We start from the raw sequence: 20,897 nt of genomic DNA on the forward strand, positions 1-20,897 counted from the left end.
ACACACACACACACACACACGAATGCAGTGATGTGATGCCCGATCACCCTTGAGAGGAAATGATTAAAGTGGATCATTCGATGCCTGCAGAGTCCCGGACGGATGGACACTTGGGGTGATAGCCAAACCTTTGATTATTATGCATCTTCCCAAATACAAAGTGACTTCAAATATTGATTGTGTCAATCCGGGAGCGACTGTAAGGCGAGAACGTAAACACCAGCGACCTGTTCGGGTACCGGCACACAATGTCCTACTGTTTAGGGAGGAGGTCTCGAAACACGTCCAGCAAGAGGGAGGGAGGGAGACCTTCGGTCTGAAAGGACTTGGTGCAACCCAAGTGCAATCACTTCAAAATAGCACGCAAATGTTAATTCATCAACCATAATGGCGGTTTCTTACGACTCATCCATGACATTTCACAAACACGTTACACAACGGATACTTCAGTTTTCAATAGGGAAGGAAACACTTGTGTTGTACAGTAACGGAGCGTTCCCAACATTCACCACAACACTTTGACAAACAAGGCCAAGGGACGGTCCCGCTCAGTCACGTGAAGCGAGCAAACCTGACTGGAAATACGCATTTTGTGTTAAAGCAAAAGTTATCGCATCAATAAGCTTTTTTTCAATCGCAACGTTTTAATCTTTTATTTAATCAAAACGTTACCATAGACTTTACATCTCCAGTTTTTTCTTGTTCTATGAACTATCTCTCACCACCTCCGTGTCCTTTGTAGCTAACCCCGTTCAGATTTTCCGCCATATCCCCGCACGCGCAGAGCAACGCAACGCACGCTCCCCATTGGCTACAATCGATCACGAGGCAAAATCATCTTCTTCTTTACTAACCCCAAAAAAACCACGTCCTCTTCTTTAATTCCAATTGGCTTACAAGTACATATACGGAAGTAGATAAACAATGTCACAATGGCCTTGATTTTTCTTCTTTCCTTTGTTGTATTTATTACAAGTTTTTATACATTTTATTTATTTGTGATGACAAGACAGCTTAGACTTGGAGGTATAATTATCATTCGCCTTTCAGCTGTGTCGTCCAACCTCATGGTGTAATTAATTAGAGCGTCCGCGATAAGTCTGGGAAGTCGGTGGTTCCAACCGCGGCCGAGTCACACACAGAACGTCAGTAGACATTCTGAACCAAGAGCAATCGATTTGTGGGGTGTTACGTAATTAATAATCAACGTAATTTAGTAATACGTTGCAATTGTACGTACTGTATTTAATATACAGTACGTCTTTACGCTCCAATAGGACGTAATTTGTAGACGTACTCATGTACAATTATGATTAACATTTCAGCAGTACGTAATTAATAGATGTACTCACGTACCATTATGATTATTTCAGCAGTACGTAATTAATAGACGTACTCACGTACCACGATTATCATTTCAGCAGTACGTAATTAATAGAGCTACTCACGTAACATTATGATTATCATTTCAGCAGTACGTAATTAATAGATATACTCACGCTGCTTGGGCGGACAGGCAACCAAAAGGACCAAATGAAACGACTCCTCCATCCAGCGAAGGTAAATGGTACCTGTGGCTGTGGGCTCCTACTTTGCTTGACGCTCAACATTTAAAAGATCAGGCCACAGACAACCAACACTGGGAATGCAATGGCAAACCACCTAGACTATAAATATAAGTATAACCCTTTCCAATTTATTGTTTCGGCAGCACCAAACGTTCTTTAAAACGTATGGTACAGGACATCACAAATTGGTAAGTGGGGTGTGCGCCCGTCGTCCACGTTAAGCCAGAGGATCCATCTGCCAGCACTCGGAATGTTGGTGGAGGTTGCAGATCACACGGTGTCTGACGATGAGTAGGCGAGTTATCGCTGTCACCCTTGACGGGCTGTTACCTTGCTCGACCTGTCCCTGGAACGTGCGGAAAGTCACTTCAGCCGGGCCTATCCAATCGCTCCAGGTAGAAAAGAGAAAGCGAACAGGATTTGTTTAAGAGAAGAAGAAGAAGAAGCAGAAGAATTTATTTTTTTTAACCTCAAATTGCATTTTACGATTGGAAGTACGAATTAATCATCCCCCTTCCGGTCCAGACTTGTCACCTTGCGATTTTCATCTCTCGAGACCAGTCAATGAACATCTGGGTGGCGTAAAGTTTACGAATGATGAACACGTCAAATAACTTGTCCGGAAATGGCGACGTGCCAGTCTGTCTCAAAGATACAGAAGCAGAATGATGTCAAATCAATGTCACCATGCAGGCGCCACCACATCGATGTGCCAAGTTTGAATCGATATATGACGTCATGTGCGGTAGGTCTCCGAGAGCACAGGTGGTGGAGGGAAGTTGTTTTTCCAGTGTTAACGACCTGGGATCGGGAGTTAATCTACAATAAGTAATCCCTTCAAGATTGTTGGAATAAGTTACTTTTTATTTTCCTTCGCCATTATATTGTTACGATTTTTAGAACCTTCACTAGTAAATTTTAGTAAATGTTTCCCTTATAAATGTTCCCCTGTAAATATCCCCATCAATTGGCTTGTTAAAGATCGCACCCTCGTTAGTCCATGTACAACACGTAGCGAACCATAGGACCTCTTTGTAGTTATTTTGTGGCGGACACGATGGCTCGCTGGCGCGATGACATCATTCCGCGCACCAGGAGGGTGTCGGCCACGCCCGAGGGGTAGGCGTGGCCTCGGGATATACACGGGGCACACAGCCCCGAGCACGGCAGTGCTATAGTGTGATCCTTAGAATAAAGACTTGATTACGTTCGTTGTTGCTTCCTTTATTGGCAAGACAAGTCGTGCGCATAGCACCGCACTACATTGGTGACCTCGACTAGTTCAGCCGACGCTGATCTACAGAACGCGCCATGACCAGCAGCAACGCGGCAACGGTGAAACTCCCTGAGTTTTGGGAAGCTCAGGCGGAGATATGGTTTATGCAGGCCGAAGCCCAGTTTCAGCTTCGTGGCATAACGGCGGACGAGACGCACTACTTCCACATCATCGCTGCCCTCAGGCCCGGCACAGCCGCCCGCGTCGTGTCCGTCCTGCGGAACCCACCGGCCGACCACAGATACGAGGCGCTCAAGCATCGCCTCATCGCCACGTTCGGCCTCACAAAGGACGAACGGGCCGACCGTCTCCTGGACCTTCCCGACCTCGGCGACACGCGACCATCGGTCCGAATGGACCATATGCTGTCGCTCCTGGGGGACAAAGCACCGGATTTTTTTATTCCAGGCGCTCTTTTTACGCCAGCTACCGGCCCAGGTACGCCTCGCGTTGGCCGGTTCCAAGATAAAGGAACCCCGCGCGCTGGCCATCGAGGCCGACAAGTTTTTCGCGTCGTGTGACATGCGGGCGAGCTTCGGTGCGGCCGTCGCGGATCATGGGGCTGATGCTGATGCACCACACCTCGTGGATCCCGAGGCTGATGCACACCGCGTGGCCGCCGCCACGCCCCGCCCACCACCACCGCAAAAACTGCGGCCTCCACCTTCACCGCAAACCTGGTGCCAGTTCCACGCCAGGTTTGGCCACAAGGCGAGGAATTGTCGCCCGCCGTGCTCGTTCGGCAAGTCGGGAAACTGCCAAGCCGGCGCTCGGTAGCGGCCCTGAGCATCGGCCATTCCGGCAGCCTTATTTTTATAACGGACACCTTGTCCGGGTGCCGCTTCCTATGCGACACGGGTGCACAGGTGAGCGTTATCCCTGCCTCTACGCCCGACAAGCACACTGCGGGCCGGGGCCCCGCGTTGCTTGCCGCCAACGGAACACCCATACGCACATTCGGGAAGCGCTGCCTCTGCCTGCGGTTCGGAGGGCAACGCTTCACGTGGACGTTCGTAACCGCTAGTGTCCCCATGGCATTGCTCGGTGCGGACTTCCTCTGTGCAAACGGGTTGTTGGTAGACGTACAGAACAGACGCCTCGTCCAGGCCGAAACGTTCAGCTCGCTTGCTTGCTGAGCAGCTCGTTGAGCGGCTCACTGAGCGGCTCGCCAAGCGGCTTGCTGAGCGGTTCGGTCCCGGCGAGGTTGGTTTGTACCCTCCCGGCAGCAGATGAGTTCACCCGCATCCTCGCCAGTTTCCCGGCCCTCACGCGGCCCACATTCTCGGCGGTGGCCGTAAAGCACGGTGTGGAACATCACATACCCACCGTCGGGCCACCGGTCTACGCCCGGGCCCGCCGCCTCGAACCGACGAAGCTCGCGGTGGCGAGAGCGGACTTCGCTACGCTGGAGCGGCTGGGCATCGTGCGGCGCTCCAAGAGTGCTTGGGCGTCGCCGCTGCACATCGTGCCGAAGCCTGGCGGGGGATGGCGGCCGTGCGGGGACTACCGCCGCCTCAACGATGCCACCACCCCCGACCGTTACCCGGTCCCCCACATCCAGGACTTTTCCGCCCGGTTGGCGAACATGTCCTGCTTCTCCAAGGTGGACCTCATACGCGGCTACCACCAGGTCCCCGTCAGGCCAGAGGACATCCCGAAGACGGCCGTCATTACGCCATTCGGCCTCTTTGAATTCCTTCGGATGCCCTTCGGTTTGAAGAATGCGGCTCAGGCGTTCCAACGTCTGATGGACAGCATCTTGCGCGACCTGGATTTCGTCTATGTCTACCTGGACGACATCCTCGTCGCAAGCGCGTCCCGGGAAGAGCACCTCCGCCACCTCCGCACGCTCTTCGAACGCCTGGGCCAGCATGGCATGATCGTGAACCCCGCCAAGTGCCGGTTCGGCGTCGCCAAGATCGACTTTTTGGGGCACCGTGTCACCAGGCACGGGGCCATCCCCTTACCAGCGAAGGTGGAGGCGGTCAAGGGGTTTCCGCACCCCCGCACGACCAAGGGGCTCCAGGAGTTCTTGGGCATGGTAAACTTTTACCACCGTTTCCTGCCCCGCATCGCCCAGCTCCTGCACCCCCTGCACGAGGCCCTCTGGGGGAAGCCGGGCAAAGGTGATGTCGTTTGGACTGAGCAGATGGACGCGGTGTTCGCGGGCGCGAAGCTCGCCCTGGTTAACGCCACCATGCTCGCGCACCCGGCACTCGATGCACCGATCGCCCTCACCACCGACGCGTCGGACTACGCGGTGGGCGCGGTGCACGAGCAATGGGTGCGCGGAGCTTGGCAACCGCTGGCGTTTTTCAGCCGGCAGCTCAGCCAGCACGAACGCCGGTACAGTACCTTCGACCGCGAGTTGCTCGGGCTTCACCTGGCGGTCAGGCACTTTCGCCATCTGCTCGAGGGCCGTTCGTTCACGGCCTTCGTCGACCACAAGCCCCTGCTCTTCGCGATGGCCAAGGTCGCCGAGCCGTGGTCGGCCTGGCAGCAGCGCCACCTCTCGGCCGTGTCCGAGTACACAACGGACATCCGGCACGTCGTGGGGAAGGACAACCCGGTGGCGGATTGCCTTTCCCGGTCCGTCGCCCACGCGGTCCACCTCGGCATCGACTATGCCCGGATGGCGGCGGACCAGACCACCGACCCCGACATCCAGGCCTTGCGGACCGCCGTCACGGGCCTCCGCGTCACCGAGGTGCCGTTCGACAGCGCGGGCACGGCCCTCTTGTGCGACGTCTCCCTCGGGCGGCCTCGCCCCATCGTGCCCGTGGGCTGGCAGCACCGGGTTTTTGACGCCATCCACGGCCTGTCCCACCCGGGCACGAAGGCCTCCCAGAGGCTGGTCGCCGACAAGTTCATCTGGCATGGCCTCTGGAAGGTCGTCTGCGATTGGACCAGGATGTGCCTCGCGTGCCAGCGCGTGAAGGTGCACCGCCACACCCAGGCCCCGTTGGCCCCGTTTACGGTGCCCGAACGTCGGTTCGACCACGTTCTCGTGGACTTGGTGGGACCTCTGCCCCCCTCGCGGGGTTTCACCCATGTCCTCACCATGGTGGACCGCACCACCCCGTGGCCGGAGGCCGTGCCTTTGGCGGCGACGACGGCGGCGGACGTCGCGCAGGCGTTCATCGCCACCTGGGTTGCCCGGTTCGGCGCCCCCTCGGACATCTCGTCCGACCGCGGCCCCCAGTTCACCTCAGAGCTCTCGGTAGGTCGGTAGAAGACGGAAAGACTACCAACCTGCCTGCGGTGAGTGAGTGAGAGGCCCTTGGAGTTAGCTTCATCGCGGGAGATTCCAATGATTCTGAATGCTTTGGTTTCAACAGCGTGAAGACGAGCTAGGTGTGAGGCAGGAGCACCAGCCCAGAGGAGAGAGCAGTATTCCATTGAGCTGCGGATGAAAGCCTTGTATGTGGTGAGGAGCTCAGGTGTGCCAAGGAAGGACTTAGCACGACGGAGGATGCCCAGTCGGCGACTGGCGTTGGAGGCCAGATTTGAAATGTGGTTTTCCCAGGAAAGATCATGGCAGATAGTGAGACCCAAAAGCTTGAGTGACAGAACTTCTTGGAGAGGATTATTCAGAAAGTGGATGGGAGGGTTGTCCAGTCGGTCTTTTCGGAGAGACATCGTAAGAGTGTGAGATTTGTCAGGATTGAAAGACATGTTCCACTTGTTTGCCCAGTCTGTGATTTTGTCCAGGTCTGCAGAGAGTGAGGAGCCTGCAGACTGCCGATCTGAGGGATGAAGAATGGAGCGACAGAGAGTAGAGTCATCAGCAAAGAGATAGAGGATTTTCAAGAGAGTCAGAGAGATCATTGATGAAGACCAGAAAAAGCACAGGGCCCAGAACACTGTCTTGGGGAACTCCAGCCTGAAGAGGAAGAGGAGATGAGAGAAACCCATTCAGGGCCACACATTGACTACGACTAGAGAGGAAGTCCGCCAACCATGCGTGGAGATTTCCATGGATACCAAAAGAGCAGAGTTTGGTGAGCAGAGCGGGGTGCCAGACCGTATCGAAGATACAAAGACTCTGTCCCCCAAATACACCTACAGGTCGCACAAGATCTGCCTGCAACATTTTACATTAACCGATTTTTTTTGGTTCAACACAATTAACCCTTTTAAAAGTCCATGAAAAATTTAAAATGATAGATTCACTAAAAAAAACTCCCATTACTGGGAAGGGATACTTTTGTTAGTACAGTAGTCAATAAAGCAAGCACGTGTGTTCCGTTAGCAAGCGGCTTGCTTGATTTCAAAGCGCTTAAGCCAGCTCTCCAACGGAACAGAGTGGTCGGCACCGCTTAACAACATGGCGGCTCCATAGAAATAATCCCATCGTGGAACTCTAAAAAATGGTCTCCATGCCGTCATTTTCAGTTTTACTTGATGCTCGTACGACATCTTCCCCAAACTAATTTATTGTGTTATCAGCGGCTACAGAGTACGAGGACCAGGGAAAGAAAGATAAGTAGATGGGGAGTCCGAAGGAGGAGCCCCCTACCAAGCTTATCTATGCACCTACCATTGTGTATTTTGGGGAGGAGGAGGGGTTAAGTATGAAATGTGTGTTTCAATAATACGAGCAGAGTTCCCATCCTGTGGGTGGGTAGAGATTGCGCATTACTTGCTGAAAAACTATAGTCTGCATATTGCAAGAACACTTTTGAAGTTTGTGTGGTGCGTGTTTAAAGGTGTCTCTCAGGCGTGAAGGTACGTAATTTAACTTTTTCCACAGACAGACACAGACAGGAATGCCTTTTATAGTATAGATTAAGAGTATACAACAGGGGTATGTATACCTCTGAGCATTTCATTGGTTGTAGTGTTTGTTGTTTTGAATCCGACTACGGCGGCCATTTTTGCGAACATAACAAAGCTCCTTTCTTACTCAATCGCTTGCTCAGTTTGGCGAATTGCTTGCTATGCGGTTGATATAGAATGGCTGGCTTGGCAAGCATAACAAGCTGCTTGCTAAGGGAACAGATCCCAGGTTTAATTGGGTTCAACATTTCTGTCTTTATTGCAGGTTTGTTATTGGCTTTGTGGTTTAATAATAAATCTTGCTTTGCAACTCGATTTGTTGGGCAGAGGATGGGCAGAGAGAGGCCAAATGTCTTAAGGAGAGAAATGGCCGAAATAGTTACACTTTGAACAAAAACACTTTTTTGTATAGCGTCAAGGCTTGTAGATGGGGTAGAACACTAAACGGATCAGGACGCAACAGAACAAAAGGAACATTAGAGAGAGAGAGGGGGAGAAACACCAACAGCAGAGTTGAAAGACAAAATAGAGGGACACTTGAACAAACAATAGGTGTGGGGAGGAATGAGGGGAACGGCAGGACAAAATGGATACAGGAGCAATCTCTCAGGAAGACAAAACTGGCTTTTAGAAGTAGGTGGGCTTTGGGGTCTGTGAGAGGAAGTTAACGGGGGCAGAAAAGATCATGGTTTTGGATGGAGGATGATCTGAGATGGTGGCAAACAGCTGTCTTGAAAACATGGAAGGAAGTATGAGATTGAAGAGAATATGGAAGTTGGTTCCATTGGCAAGAAAAAAGTGGAACGAATGAGGGAGATTCACCAGCAAGAGGTTGTTAGAAGTCCTTGTGAGAATGTGGGGGAGGAAGTGTAAAAGTATGAAAACATCATAGGGTGCAAGACCACAAAGGATGCGATAGAAGACAGAGACCACCAACCTGTCTTTGATGGGAAAGTGATAGGCCAATCACCCAACCCCATTCATTTCCTGTTCAGGCTGGAGTTCCCCACGGTAGTGTTCTGGGCCCTGTGCTTTTTCTGGTCTTCATCAATGATCTCTCTGACTCTCTTGAAAATCCTCTCTATCTCTTTGCTGACGACTCTACTCTCTGTCGCTCCATTCCTCATCCCTCAGATCAGCAGTCTGCAGCCTCCTCACTCTCTGCAGACCTGGACAAAATCACAGACTGGGCAAACAAATGGAACATGTCTTTCAATCCTGATAAATCTCACACTCTCACGATGTCTCTCCGAAAAGACCGACTGGAAAACCCTCCCATCCACTTTCTGAATAATCCTCTTCAAGAAGTTCTGTCACTCAAGCTTTTGGGTCTCACTATTTGCCATGATCTTTCCTGGGAAAACCACATTTCAAATCTGGCCTCCAAAGCCAGTCGCCGACTGGGCATCCTCCGTCGTGCGAAGTCCTTCCTTGGCACACCTGAGCTCCTCACCACATACAAGGCTTTCATCTGCAGCTCTATGGAATACTGCTCTCCCCTCTGGTCTGGTGCTCCTGCCTCACACCTAGCCCGTCTTCACGCTGTTGAAACCAAAGCGTTCAGAATCATTGGAATCTCCCGCGATGAAGCTAACTCCAAGGGCCTTTCACTCACTCACCGCAGGCAGGTTGGTGGTCTTTCCGTCTTCTACCGACTCCTCTCTGGCCTTGCCCCCCCAGCCCTCTCTGGACTCTGTCCCCCAAATATTCCTACAGGTCGCACAAGATCTGCCTGCAACCCTCTTATGGTTAAACTGCCAAAATCAAGACTTTCTGCTCACCTTCACTCCTTCATTCCTCTTTTCTCCCGCCTCTGGAACAAACTCCCTCACTCTCTTCAATCCCACTCCACCCTCCAGGTCTTTAAAACAGCTGTTCACCACCATCTCTTATCCTCCCCCATCCAAAACCTTGATCTTTTCTACCCCCGCTAATTTCGGTCCCCTTGTGTTTTATACCTCCCCCCCCCCCCCTCCCCTTCCCACGCCTCCTGCCCCCAAGCCCTCTCCCTCCCACACTTCTCCCTGCTCTCAAATGTTATGGTTGTGCGCTTCCCCTTCTCTCCCCGTCTTGTCTTCCACTCCCTCTTTTTGTATATTTTGTTTGTCTGGTTGATTTGTTTGTGAAATCAATGTTAGCTCTTTCACGAGCCTCGATTCAGTATACAAAAAAAATAAATAAAAAAAATCGTGGGAAATCCCAATGATCTTGAAGGCCTTGGCTTCCATGACGTCAAGCTGAGCAAGGTGTGGGGCAGCAGCTCCAGCCCAAAGCGGGGAGCAGTATACCATAAAGCTGCAGATGAAGGCCTTGTAGGTGGATGAGCGTTCAGGCATGCCAAGAAAGGGCTTTGCATGACATAGAATGCCCAGTCGGCGACTGGAATTTGAAGGAAAACATACACATACGTTTTGACCAAGAAAGATTATAATAGATGACAGTGAGGCAAAAAAGCTTGAGTGACTAAATGTCTTCATGGGGATTGTTAAGAAGGTAGATGGGAGGGTTTGCCAGAGAGAGACCGAGTGTGTGACATTTGTCAGGATTGAAAGACATATTGCAAGTGTTTGACCAGCTCGTGATTCTATCAAAGTCTGCATAGAGGGAAGAGGTTGCTGCCATGAGCAAATACATAAAGAGTATTTTCCAGAGCCAGAGAGACATTGATTAAGATCAGGAATAGGACTGGGCCCAGAACACTGGCGTTGAGAGAGGGTGCAGATGAAAGGATCCCGTTGAGAGACCTGTTGGCTATGAGAATGAAGGAAGTCAGTAAGAAAAGTGTGGAGTTGGCCTTAGATGTCATAAGCAGAGAGTTTGGAGATGCATTATGTGCATTTATTTTCCTCTTATAAACCATCATCAGTCACAAGGTGTAAAACTGCAAGTAAACCTGATTACTCAGAGAATGTACACAATTTAACTTTATTAAAATATTTACCAAAAATAATTAACGTTTTTCATGAAAACAAAGGAAGAAAAAAACATCACTTTTGGAGCTCCCACAGATAAACAGAGCTCGCAAGAGAAGCTCGAGCCCAGGCATTGTACCAGTTTTCATGGAGGGATGTGTGAGAATGCCACATTCGGTCGTTCGCAGTGTCGCACTGTGCAGAGCGTCTCCGGTGAGCATGTGTACCACATGGATGCCAAGTCGGGAAGGAATCTCTGCCTCCACCAAGTGGCAAATTTTGATGCAATTTTGAAGCCATTTTCATTCCTTGAAATGACTTGGAATGAACACGCGTTTTCCAATGATAATCCGATGTAACAGTTGTACTTCCTGGACTCGCACTTTCCAGTCTGTCCCCAGATTGAGCGTCCTGTGCATCACACACACAGTCACTGACTGCTTTGCCCATTTCAACTACATCAGCAGTAGAAATGTTGCTCAACATCTCCCTCTCAGATAGGCCTGCAGCATCTGCAAATAATACTTCTTCCTCCGTTACACTGCTCGACTCTTCAGATGATTCTGTATCAATAGAAGATTCAGAAATTTGAGCCGTATGTGGGAAGTCTTCCAAGCTAAATGCTAGAGCTTGTGTTTCATCCTGCAAAAAGTTGTGGTAATCATTTTCAAGCTCTTCAAAAGGGATGCTGCGTAGTTCAAGGTCGTTTTTGAAAGACGAAAACAAAGGAATTTGCAATGGAATTTTGTCACTATCTCCTTTGAGAATGCTCTCATTATTCTTCCCTAATCCTCCTTTTACAAAAACATGACGGTTGTTAGGCAGTTGCTTTGGTTCAACCACCTGAAGTTGCCTCACATCCAATCCTTGTTTCTGGTGCTCTGTCTGCAGCACACCAACTTCTTTATCTGCCAATTCTTTTTTCGGCGATGCTTTTATGACCTTTCTGCTTTTATTTCTGCCATACAACGGGGGTGCCTGTATATTTGGTGACGTGCAGCGATCAGTATTGGACGGAAGGCAGCCTCGGGGGACAGTCTGCAGAGCGGATTGTCCGATCCTGGCTTTTTTACCTGCAGCATCGTTTATCCTGTGTGTAGCAGATGGGCTCTGCTTTGAAGGCTGTGTTTTTTCAATAGCCCGAGCAGCACCAGAAGAAGGCAGAACATCATCCACTTCCTGCGTGCTCAGCACATCAGCCATTACCTCCACAGATAATGGATCTGCAAATGAAGATATACAATATAGCATCACACTTGTAGATAATGCAGAAAAGTCACATCATTGTGGCAAATTGGAAACTTTAATTCTATCCCGCCCCCCCTCCCCCCACCCCCATCACAATTCCAACCCCCATCCAAATTTCCAGTTTTCCCTCCTTGGAGTTTACTTCTGTATCCATATTATCCACTGCATGCATCCTCTCCTGCCTCCCATTTACTCCCCATACCATTTGCTTGCCCAAGTCTCCTTCTATCTTGGCCTTCTACTCTGCTGTTGGTGGTAATCCCCTCTCTCCACTGTTCCTTTTGCATCCTGTTATGCCCTGATCCATTCAGTGTACTAGTATTAGCTCTTCCATGAGCCTCGACGATGTAAACAAAAAAGTCTATGCACTTTTCATTTCTCGACGTTTAAGCTCTCTTGTAGGTTTTGTAGAAGTCCACATGGACTTCTGAGTTTAAATGTCCCTCTTTTATTCAAGCAAGTGAGTTATCACTTGCATTCAGTTCTAACCTGTTCGCACTCTTCTCATTGCAGGAAAGCAAGTGTCGTTTTGTAATACCAATTGTGATGCACAGTAGTATTGTATAATCTTTATAATATGGAATGCTAATAAAGTGGATAAACATATATTTAGTGATAACTCCTTGAGTAATCTGCATTATGAATTATAGAAATTATGTGATGTGAGTAGATATATTTAAAAGAAATAATTGTTTGTGCAACGATGTTAAAACCTGAAATGCACCTTCCAGACAATTGGAATTCTTATCTTTGGGGTTTATGCTGAAAGAGAAACCAGATGGCTTTTACGCTTGCCTATCTAAATCTCTGACCCCTTGATCAAACCCTCATTGCTCAAGCCGACACTCCAAAACCCAGAGGAATTTCTTTGCCTCAACAAAATACTATAAAAGACAAAATACAGACCGAATTGGCAGAAGACTTGCTCGATATGTCATTTGGAGTCCTGTTTGAGTACGCCGGCAAAGTACTGTTTAACTGTATAGTAACCTTTTTATACTCGAGTGAGGTTTCTCCTTTGAATTCAATCTTGGCATTGTTCTTGAGGTGTGGACATTCTATTTAGCGTACTCACTTCTACAACAGTTTCTTGAGAACATATACTGGATTTTCCCAACTAAAAGTTGGGAACAGCATGTTTACCACTGTGGAGAAAGAGGTGTGTTGATGTTCTGAGTGTTAGTTGCTCGCTAGAGTTGAGTTTTTTTTTGTGCCACTGTGTTGGTGGAAATATAAATGATGGAACAATTCTAGCCTTGAGAAAAACTAGTATTCCATCGTAATTCGAAAAATACCTCTTATCTATCATAGTCTATGAGCCAGACCAGATTTGACGACCAAAAAGAGTGGCAAAACCACTGTGTTTTTTAGTATCCACAGCTAGACACCTTCTTGGGGGCCATTTTCCAAGATGGCAACTTATTTGTTTTGAGGTATATGCAACCAAATCATTTGTTTAGTATGGAATTTGGCATACAACAATGCATACAATGGTTCACTAAAACTCAAGATGAGGTTGCTTCGAAAGCCTAATTTTATCTCCAACTTTTAATTGGTTGATCTGAGGCATATGCAACCTCTGACAAAATGTGTTCAGTAAGGAATTTGGCATATGACAATGCATGCTATATACACAATAGTTAGCAGAACTCAAGATAATTGAGAAGATAGGTTCAAAATGGCCAACCAAAATTATCCTGAAAACCAACTTTTATCTCAGCTATCATTTGTATATAAAAAAAAATAACCACCTTTAGAGGCCATTTTTCCCCGCAAAGCGGGGGTTGGCCTTTTTCGGGAACCGTGGTTGTTGTTGTTTTTTTTTCGGTCCCCTTTTTGAAGCAATGTTTTACGGCCGGATGCCCTTCCTGACGCCAACCCTTTTTGCCGCCTTTAACGACAAACAGGGAATTACCAGTGAACTGGTACTCAATTAGCCGACCTCGGAAGGATGACAGGCTGAGTCAACCCCCCTGGCGTTAATTCAGCGATCGACCGGGATTCGAACCCAGGATCCTAGGATCCTAAGCCGGCACCCTAGCCGCTAGCCCAACACCAGGGCTAAAGATGTATGAAGCATTGTATGAAGCAATATATTCCTAATCTGTACAGTAAAGCTAATATTTTCAAAGAAAATAATAACATCCGTAAATATGTAGTGGACAGAGGTCCACTTAAGTAATTATTTCATAAAAGTATTAAATAAAAAAAATTTCACCTGAATAAACGCATTTGTGATCAGTCATCATTATCAGAAAACAGGGAACCATGATTGTCATGGGGCCCGCAAGGCTAACCCCCGCCCTAGCGGGGAAAAATGGCTTTAAAACGATCATTCATTCATTCATCATTATCAGAAAAATAATGTTTGGCCTGCTTAAGGTCTTAATCATCAACTTCCATGTACTGTATCTCAGACAGTTGGCTGTAACTTTTAATTGGTTGATATGAGGCATATGATACTCGAGTTAATTAAGAGCAAAAAGGTTAGCTGTGGAGGTGGCTCATGGACGAACAGAAGAGTTTAAACTTCAGCCTTACAGAAATTTCAACCATGCAGGAAATATTGCATCAATCCAGGTCCATCGAATCATCTTTGCACCTTGAAAACATTGCAGTGGTCTTTCATCAGGCATTGTTTGCAAAAGCAACAGAAGTTGCATGGAGATACCCAGAGAAATTTGGAAACATTGTTCTGATGATGGGCAACTTCCCCACAATCTGCAATTTGATGTCTACAATTGGCTAGATGTTTGGTGAGGCTGGACTTCGTGACATGGCTGTGGAAGCAAGAGTCATTGTCAAAGGGTCCATCAGCAAAGTTCTGGATGGAAAGCAGTACAACCAAACTGTCCGTATTCATAAACTGACTTTTGAAGCTCTGATGAGGTTAGCCTGGATAGGCTTTGAAGAATGGCTCCAACGCAATAAGGCTGAAGATCTCCCGAACCTGTATGACCATTGATGTTGTGTAGAAGCCTCTTCACAACATCAGTCATGCAACCCATGATGCTGCTTTGACAAACAAATCACGAAGAGGAATATTAACATGTTCCTCTCTTACCTGGATGTTTTGCAGCATGACAGAGGTCCACTTGCAGCATTTGGGTGACATAGGGACAAGACATACAGGGACTCTCGTACCAACTCTTGGTTCAATAATTCCTGCTCTGCAGCCATTCGTGCAAGGGATGCAGCATATAGGACGTGGAAAAACTCTTCTTCCTCTGACTCGCATTCAGCTTTCATCTCTGCTAAAAATCATTGCAAACATGTTATTCATGAGGCAAAGCATTCCTTTATCCAAAAGAAATGTGACACTCATCTTCTACCACTAATAGATCTTTCTGGTCTTTAGCTAAAAGTATCTCCAACAACTTGTGTCGCTCTACCTCTCTTTCGCTTTTCCATTCCGATGATACTATCACTGTCCCTGCTGTCTGATAAAGCAACTTTTTTTGGTTCTCTTTTCTCCTCTAATTCCACACTGGTTGGTTGACTCTAACATTCCATCTCCCTCTGATGCACCCCTTACCAATCCCATTCCCCTCCCTATAATCTCTTTTCATGCAGTCACAAAAGTACTCCTCTCTCTGGACACAAGCAATGGCATTCCTCCTCGTGTCTTGAAGGAGTGTGCTTCAGAACTTGCCACCCGTGCTTGCTCCTTTTGGTTAAAACCCCAAAATTTTCTTCTTTCCTGGAAACGTGCCTCAGTACAGCCTATTTTAAAGAAGGGTGATCATTCAAACCCTTCCAAATACCAACTTATTGCTCTGACCTCTACTATTTTCAAAGTCTTTGAATGTCTTCTCAATTCCCATTTCCTCAAGCATCTTGAATCTCACAGTCTTCTATCTGACCATCAATATGGCTTTTGTAAGGCAAGATCTACTGATGATATCCTTTCTTACATTACAAATGTCTGGGCCTCTTCTCTGAGAAACTTTGGGGAATCCTTTGCTGCAAGCCTTAATATCTCAAAAGCCTTTGACAGAGTTTGGCATCAGGGTCTGTTATCCAAGCTTACCTCTTTCGGTTTTCCCTCCTTCACTCTGCTCTCTCATATTGAGCTTTCTCTCCGACAGCTCTATCTTTGTGTCCCAAACCCATCCCTCTCTGTACCTAGCGTAACCAGTCATAGCCAGCTGCCCCTGGACTCTGTGTCCTTCTCTCCTGACAAGGTGGGGAAGTTTCTGTCAATCCTCGACTATGATTCTGCAACTGGACCAGACGGCATCAGCCCAAGGGTCCTAAAATCCTGCTCTGCCGATCTTTCACACCCTCTCTCTGTTCTCTTTGCCCTCTCTTTTGCTCAAGGTCATTTGCCATCAGCTTGGAAATCAGCCAACATCACTGCTTGACACAAAAAGGTGCAAACACAGATCCTTGCAACTAAAGAGCAATCGGCCTTCTCCCAATCATCAGCAAAGTCATGGAATCCATCATTGCTTTGGATATCAAATCTTTCCTCTTCTCCAATGGCTTGATCTCTGATCATAAATTTGGTTTCAGACCAGGTCACTCTACTCTGGACATGCTGCTTCTGCTGTCTCAACAATGGATGGAGGTCCTTAATTAATACCAAACAGGAAATTAGACCCGTCTCCCTTGACATACAGTGCATTCAGAAAGTATTCAGACCCCTTCACTTTTTTCACATTTTGTTATGTTGCAGCCTTATGCTGAAATCGTTTAAATTCATTTTTTCCCTCATCAATCTACACTCAATAACCCAAAATGACAAAGAGAAAACAGGATTTTAGAAAGTTTTGCAAATTTATTAAAAAGAAAAAACTGAAATATCACATTGACATAAGTATTCAGACCCTTTGCTATGACACTTGAAATTTAGCTCAGGTGCCTCCCATTTCTCTTGATCATCTTTGAGATGTTTCTACACCTTGATTGGAGTCCACCTGTGGTAAATTCAATTGATTGGACATGGTTTGGAAAGGCACACACCTGTCTATATAAGGTCTCACAGCTGACAATGCATATCAGAGCAAAAACCAAGCCATGAGGTCGAAGGAACTGCCTGCAGAGCTCAGAGACAGGATTGTGTCGAGGCACAGATATGGGGAAGCCAACAAAAAAAATTCTACTGCATTGAAGGTTCCCAAGAGCACAGTGGCCTCCATAATTCTTAAATGGAAGAAGTTTGGAACAACCAGGACTCTTCCTAGAGCTGGCCGCCCGGCCAAACTGAGCAATCGGAGGAGAAGGGCCTTGGTAAGAGAGGTGACCAAGACCCCGATGGTCACTCTGGCTGGGCTCCAGAAATCCTGTGTAGAGATGGGAGAAACTTCCAGAAAAACAGCCATCACTGAAACACTCCACCGATCTGGGCTTTATGGCAGAGTGGCCAGACGGAAGCCTCTCCTCAGTGAAAGACACATGAAAGCCCGCTTGGAGTTTGCAAAAAAGCACCGAAAAAACTCTGACTGTGATAAACAAGATTCTGTGGTCTGATGAAACCAAGATTGAACTGTTTGGCTTCCGTCTGGCCACTCTACCATAAAGCCCAGATCGGTGGAGTGTTGCAGTGATGGTTGTCCTTCTGGAAGTTTCTCCCATCTCCACACAGGATCTCTGGAGCTCAGCCAGAGTGACCATCGGGCTCTTGGTCACCTCTATTACCAAGGCCCTTCTCCCCCGATTGCTCAGTTTGGCCGGGCGGCCAGGTCGAGGAAGAGTCCTCGTTGTTCCAAACTTCTTCCATTTAAGAATTATGGAGGCCACTGTGCTCTTGGGAACCTTCAATATAAAAAAAAAATAACCACCTTTAGAGGCCATTTTTCCCCGCAAAGCGGGGGTTGGCCTTTTTCGGGAACCATGGTTGTTGTTGTTTTTTGGTCCCCTTTTTGAAGCAATGTTTTACGGCCGGATGCCCTTCCTGACGCCAACCCTTTTTGCCGCCTTTAACGACAAACAGGGAATTACCAGTGAACTGGTACTCAATTAGCCGACCTCGGAAGGATGACAGGCTGAGTCAACCCCCCTGGCGTTAATTCAGCGATCGACCGGGATTCGAACCCAGGATCCTAGGATCCTAAGCCGGCACCCCTAGCCGCTAGCCCAACACCAGGGTTTTTGAATCTGCAGAATGCAGAATAAATTTTTTTGTAGGCTTCCCCAGATCTGTGCCTCGACAAAATCCTGTCTCTGAGCTCTGCAGGCAGTTCCTTCGACCTCATGGCTTTGGTTTTTGCTGATATGCATCGTTAAGGTGGGTTTTCACGGGACACGCGAACGGTTCGCGAAGGATGCGAATGTCGAAAAAATGGCAAAGTCAACATTCGTATTTTAGGCTCCAAAAGTTCGCCAAACATGCGCGGGGGTTCGGAAGCGTCGTCAATTGTTCGCAGGAGTCGTTTTTTGTTCGGCGGGAATTTCAAAAAAGTTTGAAATAACCCAAAATGGGTTATTTCAAAAAAGTTTGATTTTTCAAAAATCAAATCAATTTGATTTTTCAAATTTCAAAAATGTTTGAAATTCCCGCCGAACAAAAAACGACTCCTGCGAACAATTGACGACGCTTCCGAACCCCCGCGCATGTTTGGCGAACTTTTGGAGCCTAAAATACGAATGTTGGACTTTGCCATTTTTTCGACATTCGCATCCTTCGCGAACCGTTCGCGTGTCCCGTGAAAACCCACCTTCGGCTGTGAGACCTTATATAGACAGGTGTGTGCCTTTCCAAATCATGTCCAATCAATTGAATTTACCACAGGTGGACTCCAATCAAGGTGTGGAAACATCTCAAAGATGATAAAGAGAAATGGGAGGTACCTGACCTAAATTTCGAGTGTCACAGCAAAGGGTATGAATACTTATGTCAATGTGATATTTCAGTTTTTTCTTTTTAATAAATTTGCAAAATTTTCTAAAATCCTGTTTTCTCTTTGTCATTTTGGGGTATTGAGTGTAGATTGATGAGGGAAAAAATGAATTTAAACGATTTCATCATAAGGCTGCAACATAACAAAATGTGAAAAAAGGGAAGGGGTCTGAATACTTTCTGAATGCACTGCATCACGTGCCTTCGATACGGTCTGGCACCCCGTTCTGCTCACCAAACTCTCCTCCTATGGTATCCATGGAAATCTCCACGCATGGCTTGCGGACTTCCTCTCTAGTCGTAGTCAACGTGTGGCCCTGAATGGGTTTCTCTCATCTCCCCTTCCTGTTCAGGCTGGAGTTCCCCAAGGCAGTGTTCTGGGCCCTGTGCTTTTTCTGGTCTTCATCAATGATCTCTCTGACTCTCTTGAAAATCCTCTCTATCTCTTTGCTGATGACTCCACTCTCTGCCGCTCCATTCCTCATCCCTCAGATCGGCAGTCTGCAGCCTCCTCACTCTCTGTGGACCTGGACAAAATCACAGACTGGTCAAACAAGTGGAACATGTCTTTCAATCCTGACAAATCTCACACTCTTACTATGTCTCTCCGAAAAGATCGACTGGACTGTCGTGAATCATTAGTTCCATCTGAGTAATGGCCTTCATTACATGCGTGCACTTCTTATGATGCTATTCCTGTGTCCACCGCGCGGGGAAGGATTTATATACCGTCTGTGCGTAAGGGGGTTTCATTCAGCTGTTCTGTGCCTTCAAGTTGGTAAGATTGCTAAAGGACGTGCTTTATATATTTGCTTATATCCCTGTAATGGCGTAATGTTAATGAAGGTGCTCTGGGATGCTTGCTTATTAGCTTTTGTGTTTTCTTTGTAGATGAGTTGCATTCAAGTGAATAAAAGCTCACGATATGAGTTTTCCTGGTGAATCGTTTCGTTTCACCACATGGACAACCCTCCCATCCACTTTCTGAATAATCCTCTCCAAGAAATTCTGTCACTCAAGCTTTTGGGTCTCACTATCTGCAATGATCTTTCCTGGGAAAACCACATTTCAAATCTGGCCTCCAAAGCCAGTCGCTGACTGGGCATCCTCCATTGTGCGAAGTCCTTCCTTGGCACACCTGAGCTCCTCACCACATACAAGGCTTTCATCCACAGCTCAATGGAATACTGTTCTCCCCTCTGGGCCGGTGCTCCTGCCTCACACCTAGCTCGGCTTCACGCTGTTGAAACCAAAGCTTTCAGAATCATTGGAATCTCCCGCGATGAAGATAACTCCGAGGGCCTTTCATTCACTCACCGCAGGCAGGTTGGTGGGCTTTCTGTCTTCTACCGACTCCTCTCCGGCCTTGCTCCCCCAGCTCTCTCTGGGCTCTGTGGGCTCTGTCCCCCAAATATTCCTGCAGGTCACACAAGATCTGCCTGCAACCCTCTTATGGTTAAACTGCCAAAATCAAGACTCTCTGCTCACCTTCACTCCTTCATTCCTCTTTTCTCCCGCCTCTGGGACAAACTCCCTCACTCTCTTCAATCCCACTCCTCCCTCCAGGTCTTTAAAACAGCTGTTCACCACCATCTCTTATCTTCCCCCATCCAAAATCTTGATCTTTTCTATCCCTGCTAATTCCACCCCAGATTCACTTTTTTGAAATACCAACTTCCTTCCTGGAAGCCCTTGCAGTGTCCTTGTGTTTTATACTTCTCCCACCCCTCCCCCCCTTCCCACGTCTCCTCCCCCCAAGCCCTCCCACAGATCTCCCGATGTCCCTGCTCTCAAATGTTGTGTTTGGGTGCTTCCCCTTCTCTCCCCATCTTGTCTTCCTCTACCCATACATGTTTTTTGTGTCTGTTTGATTTTTTTTTATGTGATAAATGTTAGGTCTTTCATTTTTGTGATAAACGTTAGATAAATGAGCCTCGATCCTGTATCCAAAAAAAAAAGAAGTGCTTGGAGCTTGCACAAGGAGGTTGGCAAGAAATTGATGGTTTGACAGTCCAATGAAGAAGAGGTCGATATGTGCCTTCTGCTGCATGCCAAATATGCTGCAGAAAGCTACCCAGCATTGATTTGTGTCACAGAAGACACTGATGTCTTCATAATTTGCCTCGGACTGAGCGGATATATCAACAGCAAAATCTTCATAAGACATCAAACCAAATTTTCAATTTGGCGACATCACAAAAGTGGCTGCAGCACTGGGACATTATATATGTATGGCCTTACTAGGACTTCATCCATGGACAGGATGTGATACT

General features: G+C 47.6%; 1 protein-coding gene across 10 annotated transcripts in view; it reads right to left on the minus strand.

The window, feature by feature from the left end:
* Positions 1-20,897, minus strand: part of LOC137437049 (histone-lysine N-methyltransferase SUV39H1) — a 96,206-nt gene that overhangs the window by 38,348 nt on the left and 36,961 nt on the right. For 6 of the 10 annotated variants that reach the window (XR_010986418.2, XM_068131373.2, XM_068131371.2 and 3 more), the window contains one exon: positions 11,609-11,758. Coding sequence is in view for 7 of the 10 variants with exons in the window: in XM_068131373.2 (XP_067987474.2) it covers positions 11,609-11,758 (150 nt within the window). In the remaining 3 variants the exon portion in view is untranslated. Of the gene's footprint in view, positions 1-722; positions 862-1,898; positions 2,012-11,608; positions 11,759-20,897 lie in introns of those variants that run through there. The other 4 variants (XM_068131378.2, XM_078786968.1, XM_068131377.2 and 1 more) reach the window with 4 other exon arrangements.

This window comes from Myxine glutinosa, chromosome 11 (genome assembly GCF_964187855.1).
Source record: "Myxine glutinosa chromosome 11, kmMyxGlut1.1, whole genome shotgun sequence".
Lineage (NCBI taxonomy): Eukaryota > Metazoa > Chordata > Myxini > Myxiniformes > Myxinidae > Myxine > Myxine glutinosa.